The sequence below is a fragment of the Daktulosphaira vitifoliae genome, unplaced genomic scaffold (assembly GCF_025091365.1).
Source record: "Daktulosphaira vitifoliae isolate Bord-2020 unplaced genomic scaffold, ASM2509136v1 Scaffold_3, whole genome shotgun sequence".
Lineage (NCBI taxonomy): Eukaryota > Metazoa > Arthropoda > Insecta > Hemiptera > Phylloxeridae > Daktulosphaira > Daktulosphaira vitifoliae.
In genome coordinates this window covers 21,474,003-21,489,076 of record NW_026099574.1, presented here as the reverse complement: position 1 = coordinate 21,489,076, position 15,074 = coordinate 21,474,003, and the positions used below count along the sequence as shown (strand labels likewise).

The following is a 15,074-nucleotide window of genomic DNA, read 5'->3' as shown; positions in this document are numbered from 1 at the left end:
TTAAGTGTGTTGATTTTGTTTCAGGAACACGAGCCAATCGCACAATGATCCAAATCCAAATGGTGATTACTTGGATAGGCTCCATAGAAAACAAATTAATTTAAAAATATATTCCTTTTTGGTAAGGTTTAGACACATGGTCATAAATATATTTTTAAGCGTTACACGGTTCGTTATTTTACACACATCCGAATGAATGACTGGAGTAATGATTTAATGTTCTCGTTAAACAACTATTTTAGAACTTACTAAAAACAATTTAAATATGAGGTTTATTTTTAATTGAACGCGAAACAATTATTATCATAAGTTTATAGTAATTTTTTAAATTGACTATTTATAATTTTTTGATAAAAATAGTGGAGTTTTGGGGGTATACGGCGTATACTCACTAACAATTTTTTTAATAAACGTATACCCTAGAAAAATAACCTTTAAGTACTATTTATATTAAAGGATATATGCTCAAAATTAGAGTACACACTAAAAAATGTTTTGTTACGAAAATACTACTAGATAAAAATGTGGAGTTTCTTTGAACATAATTAATGATTAATGTTCTGATTTAATAAATAACATACATCATTGATTTGTGTCATTTAATAATAAATTATTTATTTTTTTTTTTTCAAACTAAAGATACTTTAATCAATAATACATGTATGTTATCTATTCTTAAGTGTGGAAATTCTTAAATAATATTACCCAAGGACCTTGGTATTTAACAAAACATTATAACTAATTACATGCACGTTCTTAGAGTTTTTTCTCGAGGGAGTACATCCCTAAGATATCCTCCTCTCTCCAAAAATATATTTTTACCATATATTAGTTTTCGTCATTGGGAGAGGAGAGTAATGAGAACACCCATGACTAATTATGTTAATATTTTATTTAGTTGAATGAACTCAATAAAGAAGATTAGTGAATTCAATGTCGGGATGTATCAGGGTATCATCCCGGTCGGGAGTCCGGAATGACGGTACAGTGCAAAATCCTCACCAGCAATATGCCCAAATAATTAAGGTAATTTGGTAAAAATTATTTTTTTCTGTACATAACACATATAAATTGCCACATTGCAAATAATTTTCATGAAATATTAATAAACGAAACCCTAACTATAAATTATGTTTCCCTAAATATAAAAAAAATAACCCTTTTCAGTCAATAAATCTAAAAACTACCCGGCGCAACAGGCAAAGCAAATTAAAATATGATTTGAAATACGATGATGATCTGGAATAACTTGGTTAATGTATGAATGTCATGAGGAAATATTTTTGTTTAAACATAAAGTGCAGGCAATTCTTAATCGTAATAAAAATTTAATTAAATTTTTGACGATTAATAATTTTTACCTTAAAGAATATTGTCATAATTTTTTAATAATATTCAAAACTAATTGTCATATGGTAAATATATATTCTAGCTACAATATTTTGCAAATTATTTCAGCGTTTGTAGTAATGTAGGTATGGCGTAGTACATTTGATTATAATTAACAGGCGCCACTTAGGGTATACAACTTGGCGCCATTTCATTTGAGTATAGGCAACTAAAGCTACTTTAGTGTAATATTTTTAGTTGATTGTAACAAATAATCTAATAAAATGTTTACATTGATTTTTTTACTCCAATTATATAATTTTTCTATTTCGAATATGAATAATTTAGAATACAATAAATTAAAAAAAAAATTTGTAATTATATAAATTAATTTGTTTTATTACCTCTTATTTTTAAAATAACTGCTTATTAATAAATAACAAATTATTACACATAAAAAATATAATTATAATAAAAAAGTTTTAAAATTGTTATGAATTTTTATTTTTGATATGGTATTAATAATCTGTGCGAAATTTTGATCCAAAATATCATATTTAATCTAATTGTTGGTAATATAATGTTGATTAATATAAAAGTTTACAATAAAAAAAATTGATTTTTTACCATTTTTTAATTTGTTTTTATAAAACAATGTCCTGTTTAATGATGTCAATTTCAAAACATAATTATGGCGTAAAATAAACTCATTTTTTCGTCTTTGATGATTAAAAGGTTCCATTTTGTAAATCAATGTTATTAATTCTCGATTATTTGGCCATAATAAAATAATTCAATGAATAAAATGTTTTCGTAAATTCGTTGCATTATTGTTTATTTTAAAATATGAAGAGCTTTAAAAAATTATGTGGTCATAAGTGCATTCATTGTATTTTAGAATTTTGCCAGATGTGCGTTATAACTGCCGGAAAGCGATTAACAGTCTTATTAAGACATTAATTATGGACAAAATTTCCATACTTTATAGTCTAAATACAGGAATGGTCTTCATAATTAAGGCTTTTACTGGAAGTCAGTTTACTGCGTCCCTTTTGTCCAATTAAAACACAGGAGTATTCCTTGTGTTCGTATAGTAAAAATTAATTATGTAATAAATCTTTTCGTTCTAAGACACCTGATGCTTACATACCTACAAATGGATTAAATTTTATTAATGTATCATATTACTTTTTAAATGAACTAGTTTCTTTACTAAAAATCTGATTTTTTATTTTATTGAAAGTTTTACGCGTTATAAGACATAAATAATTACTTACATTTCTTTTATTAAATTTTAAAGCATTATTAACTTATTCATTAATTAATTGTGATAGTGGTTTTAATCACTGTCAGATGTCATCTATACTTGTCCCAACTATGTCACTACAACTTTGTGCTACGACCCTACTGTGCTACCGATTTTTATGTATAACTGATTGGAGGTTTTAACTTTCTAAATGTTTAAAAAATTATTTTATTTTCTATAAATATATTTGTCGGTGTAGGAAAAATAAATTTGCCCTCTGATGCATAATTGAATATAATAGCTATTTACATAGTTTCTAATTATGATTATTTATTTGATTTCTTAAGGTCTACACTGATTGGGCTAACCATTATTTGGATAAAGCTAAGTCTAAGAGAAACATAAAAGACTTACAACAAGACCTAGCTGACGGTGTACTACTATCTGACCTCGTGGAAATAATTTGTAAGTTGAACACTTAATAAATTTTGTAAACAGTTATTTAGACTGTAATATGTTTTAAATGGCATTTATACAGTAAAAGCTTAATTTATATGTCATTCGATATAATGAATTATGACACATAAATTGATAAATTAGACCAGATATTCATTAACTTAGCTAACATTTTTTTTTAAAGATACATATGAAATTAACTTGCATATAATTTTATTTCTTTATGTGTATATAAATCTTCTATACACAACACTTAGTATTGTACATTTTAATAATTTTTATTATTCATTACACAATCTATTTCGATAGGAACACTAGGCCTTTAAATAATAAGTTAATAAATAAAATATTTGAAGAAAAAAGTTACCTAATAATAACACTGTTTTTATTTTGAAAAGTAAATTTTAGTATTATATCCGTGCTCTTCTCCGTTATTTTTTTTAAATCTACACTTAATTATTACTTAAAATTACCTTAAGCATTTCAAGAATTAAATACATATTAGTAATTAAATTTATTATAATCATTGTATAATATTTAAAAATTCGTTTAAAACGAGAATATCTATAATTATTTTTAAAAAAGATATTTAAATTTGTTATTTTTTTTAAATATTTATCTATATATAATTGCGAGTACAGCGATATTTTGTAAAAATTAATCTCTTTTTTTTTCCTTCAGTCAAATTCGTGTTATGTACAAACAATTAACATATAAAACCCTTGTCGAAAATTGAATAATGAATATTTAATTTTCTATGTATACATTGAGGTTTTTGTTTTTATTTGAATATATAAATGTAATTTACTAAATTTTTATATTTATACAAATAATCTTGACTAAAATTTTAAATACATCTCTTGAACATTTTTCATTTAGTAGTTTTGGCTTTAATTGTTTACTGTATATAATTTTTAAGGCAATCATCGACTACTCGACGTGAACAGGAAACCAAGGACCCACTTACAAATGGTAAGTGTACATTTAGTCGATGTGTAGATTAAACATTTTGACGACCGAGTGCGCTTACTAACTATCAACGCTTATTTTATGACTCGTGTTGTTATCAACAATCGTAAAAAAATCCAAAGTGTAAAAAACATAACCACTTTGTGGGAAAATCGTTAATACATTTCCAATAAGACGCATGCGGGAGTAATGAACGCGCGTAGCACACTTAAGTTGAGTCAGCTGACTGAGGACACATTGATAAGCAGCGTATGTATTGCTGTCGGAACCAGTTTCACAGGAACTCCTATAGTTTGCTTTTGACCTACAAAACCCTTATTACTTATATTTTTTTATGGATTTCGCCTCGAGCAACACTCTTAGATGAATACACGCCGACGAACACTTCTTCTGGGTGCTGTTTTGAAGGTTAAACGGGAAAAGAGTCAAGTTATATTAATATACATACGTATTACAGTGTTCGATTAACGACTCGCCGCGTGCGGTCACTTTGTGACCTCCAAAGAAACAGTGGAGATTAGTGTAACACCATTAACACATACACCTTATTAATACGCGACTTTTTATGTTGTCTCAAATGGAAATTTTTTTTATAGAAACGTAAAAATGTTTAAATGTATTTCAATAATTATAAATTGTAATGATTTTTTTTGTGCGCTTGGCATGTAATGTTCATAATAATAATTATTGATATATTTTTTAGCAATATATTATTAACATTTCTACATCAGAATTAAAAATTCTAAAACAATTAGAGACTTAAAATAATAATAGTATGCACAAAATCTTATTTCCGATGCAAAATATAAAAGCTTCAATATCATAATTTTTGGTTCTTCTCCGTCTAAGTTTGAGCCATGAAAATCACGTGTTTATTAATTATTTAAATAAAATACACAAACTCTATGTATTTTATATCATCAAATATATTACACATTTTAAAAAAACTCTTGTAATATTCATAACCAGCCTACTATTATAATACAAAATAATTTGTTAATTGACGTGTCGAGTTGCATTTAAAATGAAATAACTATGTTAGAATTTCGTAGTTCTTATAAAAAAAATAAATATTTTTTCCTTAAGTCACGTTCGTATTTCGCTCATTCAAGTTCTCACGACGACAGTTGCTTTTGAAATCATTGTGGATCGGCCTATTGTAAACTAAATATTTTTCAAAAGAATAATCCTCGGTTGTCATTTTTTTTAGCAACAATATATCGAATCAATAAAATAGTTGTATTGAATCAATTAAAGTATTAAGATTGGGTACCGAATCGTTTAGGTCACGGAACGTGTTGAGTAGTTTTACTGTGGTCATTAATCTTTGACGCGTTTACCCATTTCTTTTTGTATATAATTAACATCATATTTTTATTACTGACCTATCGTCGGACGGTTAAGTTATGATGTACGTGCACATAAACGTAAATGTTTTTTGTCATCTTCCTAATATCCAGAGCATTTGGTCTGTTGTCAAAATAAATTACTTCTTTAATTATTTAATTCGTTATGGTCATTGGTCTTTCTATGTCAGTACTTGGCTACTGTGTGACACTGATTGTTCGTCATTGTTCAACTCTGAAGAATTAAACAGATCCATAAATTAAATTTTAAAAAAGGCTTTACCTGTGTGACGGTGGATACTCATTGAGTTCATCGATACAATGAACGAAACAAAACGGTTAAAAACAAAACAATAAAAATAGTGGGTGCTACAAAACGATTATAGTATGCCGCCGCTGTTGCCACTGCCGCCGGTCTGTTGTAAAAAAGCAAAGAGAAGTACAGTGTGCTGCGAACTGTACTAGCGGAAAGACCGGTTTGATATTGTCACGTNAACGATTATAGTATGCCGCCGCTGTTGCCACTGCCGGTCTGTTGTAAAAAAGCAAAGAGAAGTACAGTGTGCTGCGAACTGTACTAGCGGAAAGACCGGTTTGATATTGTCACGTTCTCCAAAAACACTCCAAAACCGCTAAAAAATTACGTGTGTTTACCATTCATTCGTTAAATGATAATTACTTTTTATTTGAAAAAAAAAAACAGTAATAGTGTTTAAATATGTACATTATAACGCATTGGATTAAATAATGGATTATTATCAGTGAGTTATAAATTGATACATTTTGACTTAATCTTAAAAAAAAATTTGTATATTGTATTTTTTTAAATCAATTTCTATACGTTTATGAACATTTTACACTGTAAAATAATAGGAAAATACTAAATTACCTATTACTTTATTACATTACAAATTTTGTTGATAAGACTTGGAAAAGTATTGCCTATTTTTTAGTATTTGGTATTTATTATGTTTTTTTAATAATAATTACTTTCAAGATTATTTTTACTTTTAATATTTGTTAAACTACTGAGGTTTGGCATTTTTTCATAAATTCACGACTGTCATTAAGATGAAAATTTAATGTAATACAATATTAGTATAAAAATAGTTAAATCCCGTAAACATTTTTCCTAGAAAACGAATTATTTATGTGTTATTATAGTTTTACTAGTAATTATTTCGAGTCAATATTAATGGTAATTAATAGAATATACTAATGGCACAGAAGCGTCGTTTCAAATTTTACTAGAATAGGGCAAATTTTTTACCGACTAATAATTTAATGAAGCTGCTGTGGTTCGATTACTAACAACTGGCACCCATCACACTTAATAAAAAAACTGCCTTAATAGAAATTTTTTCAAAATCATTTTGATAAGATTAATTATTTAGGCGGCCTACTAAGTTCAGTCGGAAAAGCTTCACGTCTACTGTCACAACTGTGCTATATGGGCTTTCTCGTTCTTTCTAGAACAAGTAATAACTTTTAAAAGATGATGATAAGCATAAATAAATAAATAAAATATAAAAGTAATTCTTAAGGAATTTTATATGAAATGATATGGAGAGTCGTATAGAAAATTATATACCATATATGTCTATATACTAATATTTAAATGTTATCAAACAAAATTTGTAGAGAATTTTTTATAATATTTTGATACTCGTACTGTTTGAGATACAATGTTTTGTATATATCGGTAAAGTTATTAAAATGGGGTTTCTTTTGCATTTTATGTAGTTAAATGTGAAATATTAAATACCTTTTTCTTCGAGTAAAAATTATTTTTCATTACATTTATTTTTAAATTACTAGACATTGGCTTTAAATGAGGAATTTGGAAATAAGGAAATGAGGCTTTTGATGGGTTTTGATGGGTTTTCTCATAGTATGGCCCGGTCAGCAAGATTGCGGATTGATCAGCCCCAGTTTCCACTAAAAATTTGACTGTGGGAAATGCCCAAATTGCCACTCCCCAAATCTCACTCCACTGTACTTAATCACACAGTAAATACAATCAATAATACATTGACACTAAAAGTAAAATCTTCATGACTTTTTTGAGTTTAAGGATCATATGATATGAGTCACTATTTTTAAATTATATTTGTTGAAATTAAAAAGACCTGTATTCAGGATGATATACGAAAGCCTATACGTTTTTAATATTTGCAGAAATGTAATTTCAATTAATCTTAAACACTATTTTATAACGCGGTATGACGTGTACGTCATCCTATAAATTGCAGTTTAATGTTTGTAAATTTTAATACGAGTACAACTGCTTTATTTAAATTCAAATCATCGTCTTGTATTTATTTCTTGTTAGATATTTAAAAACTTTATTTAAGAAAAAATTTAATTCAAATTGCTATTTAGTGATATTTAGCCTACCAATCTAAATAAAAAGACCTCTGCCCTATTAAGTGATAACAGAGTTATAAACAATAATAATTCTATTGAATGAAAATAATGTAATGCTTCACAAACTTCTATTATTTTAGCTTATAACTGATATTTTCACCAAACAGTGATAAATCAAAATATGAATTTTATCAATTATCTGAAACATCTTTTACCTCAGAATTAGTCGAAAATATTTTATACTCTTTTTGATCGTATTCTTATGTAACTACTCAATTTCACTAAGCTATGCGTTTTCCTAAGTTTCATGGTCATCAAGAGCAGCACTACTTTCATGTCGGCAACAATTGGTTGTCAAGGTACATTTAAAAATAAAAACAAGATAGTGTACCCATTCAGCTAAACATACTCAATTTTCCAAATAACACAAATTGTCACGTCTCTGTAAAAGAAATTGTGACTTCATCTTAACCATTAGAAGAATGAGCAATAATAATAATTGACAATTTTGTCACGGACAACCTTGGAATTTTGCGATCTACATCATTGTAGTCTGATTTTTTTACTTCTTAGTATCATAAAAAATGATCCTTTTACTTGCGTGTTACTAGCAGTAGGAAAACGATATTGCAATATTGCACGCAAGCTTATATAAAAAACATAAAAACGTCCGGTACTTAACGGTATTTGTTATTGTCCGTTATAACTGAAATACAATTAAAAAACAATCATCGAATAAACAAAATTACTTTGATTTAGTGTCCATAACAAATAGTAAACATGTGTAAAAAAATATAATTATTCATTCTTCTTGTCTATCCGAATATCAACAATTAAAAGTATAGTATTATTTTTACTATAATTCTGGACTCATACACTGGCGAGACTGTAATAATTATAAGCTTTCGATTTTAACTGAAATTGCTCGGAGTACATTCATAATTTTTAATAGTAGTAATTATTTTTAATAATATTCATTTACTATTGAAGAAAATGTATTTATAATTATAAAAATAAATTATGAGCACAAGAATTTTCTAAAATTGTTGAAATAGGTACAAGCTGTTTACTTCTAAGTTAACATATTATTAAATTGTAATAAATTGGATTTCATGATTTAGGTATGTAATGCAAATAATAATTATGAATAATAAATAAAAATTTTACTCGCCACTAACTATAGTAATAACACACGTTATTGTTTTAATACCGTTATATTTTTCTAGACTATTAAAAACTGTTCACTAATAATCAATATTAATAATAACAATTAGAATTAAAAGTTATTTCCATAAATAAACTTTTGAAAGTAAAATATTATAATTTTTTGGAGTCCAAGAAAACATTTAGCAATTTCTTTGAAATATTATTTATTTTCAATTTTGATATTGACTTATTCGAACATATTGCGTTGAATAACAAAGTTATATCAGAACAAAAGGATTATTTACACAAAATGACTTCACTTCTCTCAAACTACTTGATTCTCCTTTTATACATGTTCTTGTTTTTCTGAAATACTTAACACAAAATAATTGACATTTTTAATGACTTACTCTATGAAATTATTCTATTCCGATTTATTTGATCATTATGAGTTCAATCACAAATCGTCAGTAGTAATTATTGCAATAGAAGTTGTAATTTGTTATCATTATTATTTTTGAAAATTTATATTATTAAGTATAATAGCTGTGAACTGTTAAATTGAAATTTAATAAAGTAACCCAAAATTTGTAAATGTTACCAACTTTGTAATATGTTTCTATTTATATTTAAAAATTTGTTTATAAATTTCATTAACACATTAATGTAATTTAAATAATACTTCATTGTTTAACTAATTACTTTTTATTGCATTGATTTAAATTTTTATTAGGTTTTTTTACTTGTTGGGCCATTTAATATTATCCCGAATAACTGTATTTGTGTACTATTAAAGAAAAGGGCAATTATTTTATATACATTAGAAAATTCTATCTATTATTTTTCAATCAATCATTTCAACTCGTAACTTGTTTTGAAGTTTAAAGTTTTGAGATGGTCTACAAGTTAAATACACAAAATATTGTTGTTCAAAATGTAAAAATATGGTTTCAAGTAATGTTGAATGAGAAATTTAAGCTGCGAATTTAAATTTTACATTGATTTTTTAAGGTCATTCAATGTAATTGTGCTATAAAAATTCTTCTTTTTGTTTGTTTTGAAAGCAAAGTAGTAAAAATTTATTAAAGATAAGAATAATTATTTATTCAAAATATACAATAATATGTAACATATTTTCTTACATATGTGAATTTTTTGCGTTATGTATTTTAAAATATTGATGATAATACACAAATGGAAAACTTCATAACAATGAAACTAAGAAATCAAGGTCGTTATGGTAGTCTTGGCGCATCAAATTAGTCATCGTAGTATAACACAAGTATAACATAATACAGAAAAAATGTTTAGACGATCGCAAATAAGATAAACCTTCCCGTAATTGTTTATCAAAAAATGGTTATTTATATTGTTACTCGAGTAACGATATATATATAATCATTTTTTACTAATTAAATTACAAAAATACTAATTAATCAGTTTGTAATTTATAAATCATAGCTACTAATTTAAAACCAATTAGGATAGAAACACATTGAAAAAACTCATTTTATTATAGTGTTGTTTTATGAATAAAATTAAACAGTTTAGTGTTTAAACTTCGCTGTATTTTTCAAGATTCTTAAAAATTTAATAAATCATCAAATTATGAATTTATAAATAAAGTCTTACAATTATTTTTCGATAATAATTCATTTGATATAAGTGGAAATTGTGTATGTCAATATTCGTGTTAAATGAATTTGACATAAAAATAAACATGTCAAAAATTTTAATTTAAAAATCAATTTTGAAAGCAAGTTTATATTTATTTTGACATTAAAAAATATTAATTTAATTAATCGTATTTTCCAGTAGTGAAACTAATATATGGGATTTAAGGATTTGCTTAGCCCGAAAAATATCTCAGTCAGATTTTTCTTTTTAATATTATAACCTTGGCCGACCCCAAGAAGTTGGGATTAAGGCGAGGAAACTGAAGAAGAATATTATAACCGACCAAATCAAATTGTCAAAAAGAATTTAATCAATGAAATAGATTTATTGGAAAAAAATAACTTCTATATGCCTCTGATAATTATTTGTGTTTTAAAAATACTAATATACAATAAACATTGACATTTTTTTTTTTTTTTGCTTCTTATTATTCTTTTTATTAATATTTAATTATTTTATAATAGAAGAAGCTTACGAAATTCTATTATATTTTTATGTGTTAATTTGTTTAGAAAAATTTAAGTTTAAGATTATGACTAAAAAAACTTATTATTTAATATAAAAGTATTATGAAGCTGAAAAAGTCTATTATATTAAAAACATTGTCTTTAATTTCTGTAGAGTATAGATAATTTACTTTCTAATTTTTCGTTGTAAACAATAAATTTTATTGTTCCCAACCATTTATACATAATGTGATAATTTCGCGAGTCAATTAGTGCAGTATCTCTTAGATTTCAAAATTATTAAATAGCGTATCTAATAAATTATTTTTATTTTAGTTGGGAAATATCAAAAGCTGCTTAGATCTTTTAGAAACCCTTGGTGTAGTTTTGGATGGTATTACTGCACATGACGTCAAAGAAGGCAATTTAAAGGCAATTTTGGGTTTATTTTTTGCTTTATCTAAGTACAAACAAAAACAGAAACAACAAATGAAAACCGAACAGGGTAATACTAAATCTCGAATACCTACAGACATGAAGCAATCAAGGTAATGTTTAATTGAACGTCACTATAGTTAAGATAAATTGCACTTGAACGATGACTGATAGACATAATAAACAGGGGGGTGGGTGGTTGAAAAATGAAATAAATTACGTCATTGTGGATCTAGTAAGGGCGTCATTGTGGACCCTATTGCATGTCCCTTTTCACATCCCCAATATCAGACTAAAGTGTGTTGTTCAGTTCCAATGGGGAATTCGAACAGTGCACGTCACCGTCACGAGCAGCAACAGTCCAAGAGTGTTCCGACCTCTCCTGAAGTCCGATTAAGGTTCTTCTTAAAATAATATTACATTGTAAACTTAAGTACAATAGCAACAAACGATTTGAAATCACAAACCGTAGTTTATATTGTTAGCTTAGGTTGGTCTTATATTATACTGATGAAGTAATTGTTAATTTTCTTATTGTATTACAGACTTCCTGGACCTACCCTTCATTCAGGTAGCATAACTAGTATACCTACTCCGTTCGCTCAAAGGTTTCATCATTTGCAGAATTCATCTGTACCTATTAATAGTGAGTTCATTTGTTTAAATTTTAAATGTAAAGGTACATAGATAGGTAACATTTTTTTTTTTTCATAAAAATTACCATGTATCATCATTTTTAATTTATCTCAACGTAATAATTAAATACATTATACACCCAAAGAAAAACCTCAATCAAAATTGAAAGAGAAATTTTATCAAGGTTTATGATAATGTTTTATTAATACAAACAAAATAATTATTCTTATGAATAATTGTTGTTCAAGACAAGAAAAAAAATATCATATTGATAAATATATCATTGATTCAATAGTAATGATATATTTATCAAATTGAACAATGAATTTATTATATAGATCGAGGTTTTTCTCTGGGTGTAGAGATTGTACTTAAAGTTGTGGTATAACAGAATAATATTTTTTCTAGATAAACTAATAATAAAAATGTATTTTAAAATACTTATTTAACAACGATATGTTATTTATTTTTTAAAGATAGCGTTTCAATTAAATTTATTAACAAATTAATTTTGTTTTAAAGTATATCTTAAATATATATTCATAGTTTTTTACTACTAAAGTTCTATAATTATTAAAAGCGTCATTTAAATCATAAAAATATTACTATATAGAAATCATATAAAATTGTTTCAATTCTGTGTTAGGACTTCGGCCTGTTCATGTACAATAATAAATAAATATTATTTAGCGATGAGTCATTCGAGGATAAAAAAAAGTATATATTTTAAAGCCAATTATTCACAGCTCTTCAAAGTGTTATTTTGATTGCAATTAATTGCCGTTAAATTATATTTTAAATTAAATTACACATAAACTGATTAATATTTACATACATAAAAATATTATACAGCACGATTTTAAATAAAATCTTTAACATGTTTTAACTTGCAAGTAAATGTTTTTTTTTTAATATGTCTTTCTTTTATCAAACAAGTTTTATGCGAATAAAAATGCATAAGAGTGTTCACTCACAAAAGTTTTTAATCATCTCATTATAATTAACATTAATCATTAAATTATGTAAAGTTTATAGAAGATTCATCTATAGAGACAAGAAAAACTAGTATTAGGACATTTTTTAAATAGATTAAGTTTTTTAGATATATATGACATGATTCTTTAAATAACCTTCTCGATAGTTCTGAAATGTTCATATATTTTTTTCAATTTAATCTTGAAAATATTTACGTAACAATGATGTAAAATAATGGTTGAGGAATAATTGTCATACTGTGTGTAAATACTGAATATAGTTTTAAAGCAATAACTTTTTATTTTGTACAATATATTTAAATTAGTTCATATTGAATTAATTTTTTTTTTTTTTTTGTAAATTCTATTTTTACTCTTTTGCTCATTTAGCTACCATCAATAATAATTACTCATACTCAGTATTTCGTTCCACACCCTAATCGAAAAACATTTCTAACAGATGACGTCATTACATTTCTTATGCATGAAATACCCTAGCCTGTTGCTTATTTACTCTTATCATTCGTTTTTTGTCGTAATCTAAATCCTTGTAAACTTATATCTGTGAACCTTGATACCTTCATTACAAGAAGAAATCGAGTGGGTGTAAATATTCAACTGCATAGTTATCCAAAATTTTTTTACATACAGTTTGATATTGTAAGTTTTAAAATCAGTAATATTTAATTACTATTTTATGAAACAAGTAATTATAATATAAACGTAAGTTTAATGTAAAATGTACCCCTAAATTAAAATAATATTTAATATATTAATAAAAGATTTTAAAATTTATTTTAGTTTTTATGTGTTAAATAATCTATATAAAATGATAATATTCAATTTTAGGTCCCTATTCAGGTATAAAATGTACATCAAATAGTAGCTCTAGATCTACTAGTCCTCATACATTTATACCATCACCAAAATCAGTTATCAAAACTCCTGTAGCTTCATCTAAAAATTTAAAGTAAGATTTATTTTAAATTAATTTTATAAAAAATTATGTTCAATTTTTTTTTCAGTCAAAAAAATGGAGTTTCTATTAAAACTACTAATATTGCCAGCCCATACAGTTCAGCTCAAAAAAATAGTGTTATGCTGGAAAAATTGAAGTCATCTTCCAACTATAAAGAAAAATCAAATAAGCAAGGTTCCTTAAACTTTGTTTTTTATTTAACTTAAATTACTGAGATATTGACTAAGAGTCAGAATGTATTGGAAATAATAAGAGTTAATGTATTATTATTTTTTTTTTTTTGTATCACATAATGTCATAAAGAAAAAATTAATTAAATTATGTAATTCAGATTTTGTTATTAAAACGTTATTTTTACTAATAAAATATACTCTAAGCAAAGTCATTTTTTAGGGGGGAAAAAAGAGGTAAAAATACTTCTATTATATAAATAAATATGTATTTTAAAATGATTTAGACTTACAGAATTGTTAACTTGTCAGTTATTCTAACCTTTTCAAAAGAGTAAAAATAAATAAAGAGAGCATTTAATGTCATAATTAATTTTCTTCAAGCATAGAATTTGGTACCCTTTACGTTTAAAAATTAAATTAATATGAAAATATTAAAATAAACTAGAATCACTCATTTTTCTGTTCATAATAATTGTTATTATTATAAGATTTGTTTTATATTAATGTTGATTATTATTTTTAGTTTTGACTAGTACAAAAAGAACATCAAGTTCAAGTGGTTTTAGTTCTGCGCGTTCTGAACGCAGTGATTCCTCAAATAGTCTAGCAAATGAACCAAAGACCATAACAAAGTTTGTATAATTTAAATATAAATTTTGATCAATTAACTATACCTTTTAAGGAATTATAAATGAATACCATAAGTGTATCTTAAATCTATAAATGTTTTTGACTTGAAAGAGTTTCAATTAATGAGCTACTTTTATAAAAATTTCCACTTTGGCATTATAATTTTATCAATACTTAAAAATTTTATACCCATTGATACCAGTACTGGTTATCAATACTTATTGATTTAGTCCTCCTTTAAATGAAAATAATAGATGGTATTTCT

The 15,074-nt window shown here is 25.5% G+C and overlaps 1 protein-coding gene across 2 annotated transcripts in view; it reads left to right on the top strand.

Moving 5' to 3' along the window:
• LOC126901908 (protein sickie) overlaps window positions 1-15,074 on the top strand; it is a 61,135-nt gene that overhangs the window by 15,756 nt on the left and 30,305 nt on the right. For both annotated transcript variants that reach the window (XM_050678834.1, XM_050678832.1), the window contains exons 2-10: window positions 25-121; window positions 899-1,026; window positions 2,923-3,040; window positions 3,951-4,003; window positions 11,319-11,530; window positions 11,963-12,063; window positions 13,877-13,997; window positions 14,053-14,180; window positions 14,703-14,811. In XM_050678834.1, coding sequence (XP_050534791.1) covers window positions 934-1,026; window positions 2,923-3,040; window positions 3,951-4,003; window positions 11,319-11,530; window positions 11,963-12,063; window positions 13,877-13,997; window positions 14,053-14,180; window positions 14,703-14,811 — 935 coding nt within the window. In that variant the 5' untranslated portion in view covers window positions 25-121; window positions 899-933. The remainder of the gene's footprint in view (window positions 1-24; window positions 122-898; window positions 1,027-2,922; window positions 3,041-3,950; window positions 4,004-11,318; window positions 11,531-11,962; window positions 12,064-13,876; window positions 13,998-14,052; window positions 14,181-14,702; window positions 14,812-15,074) is intronic.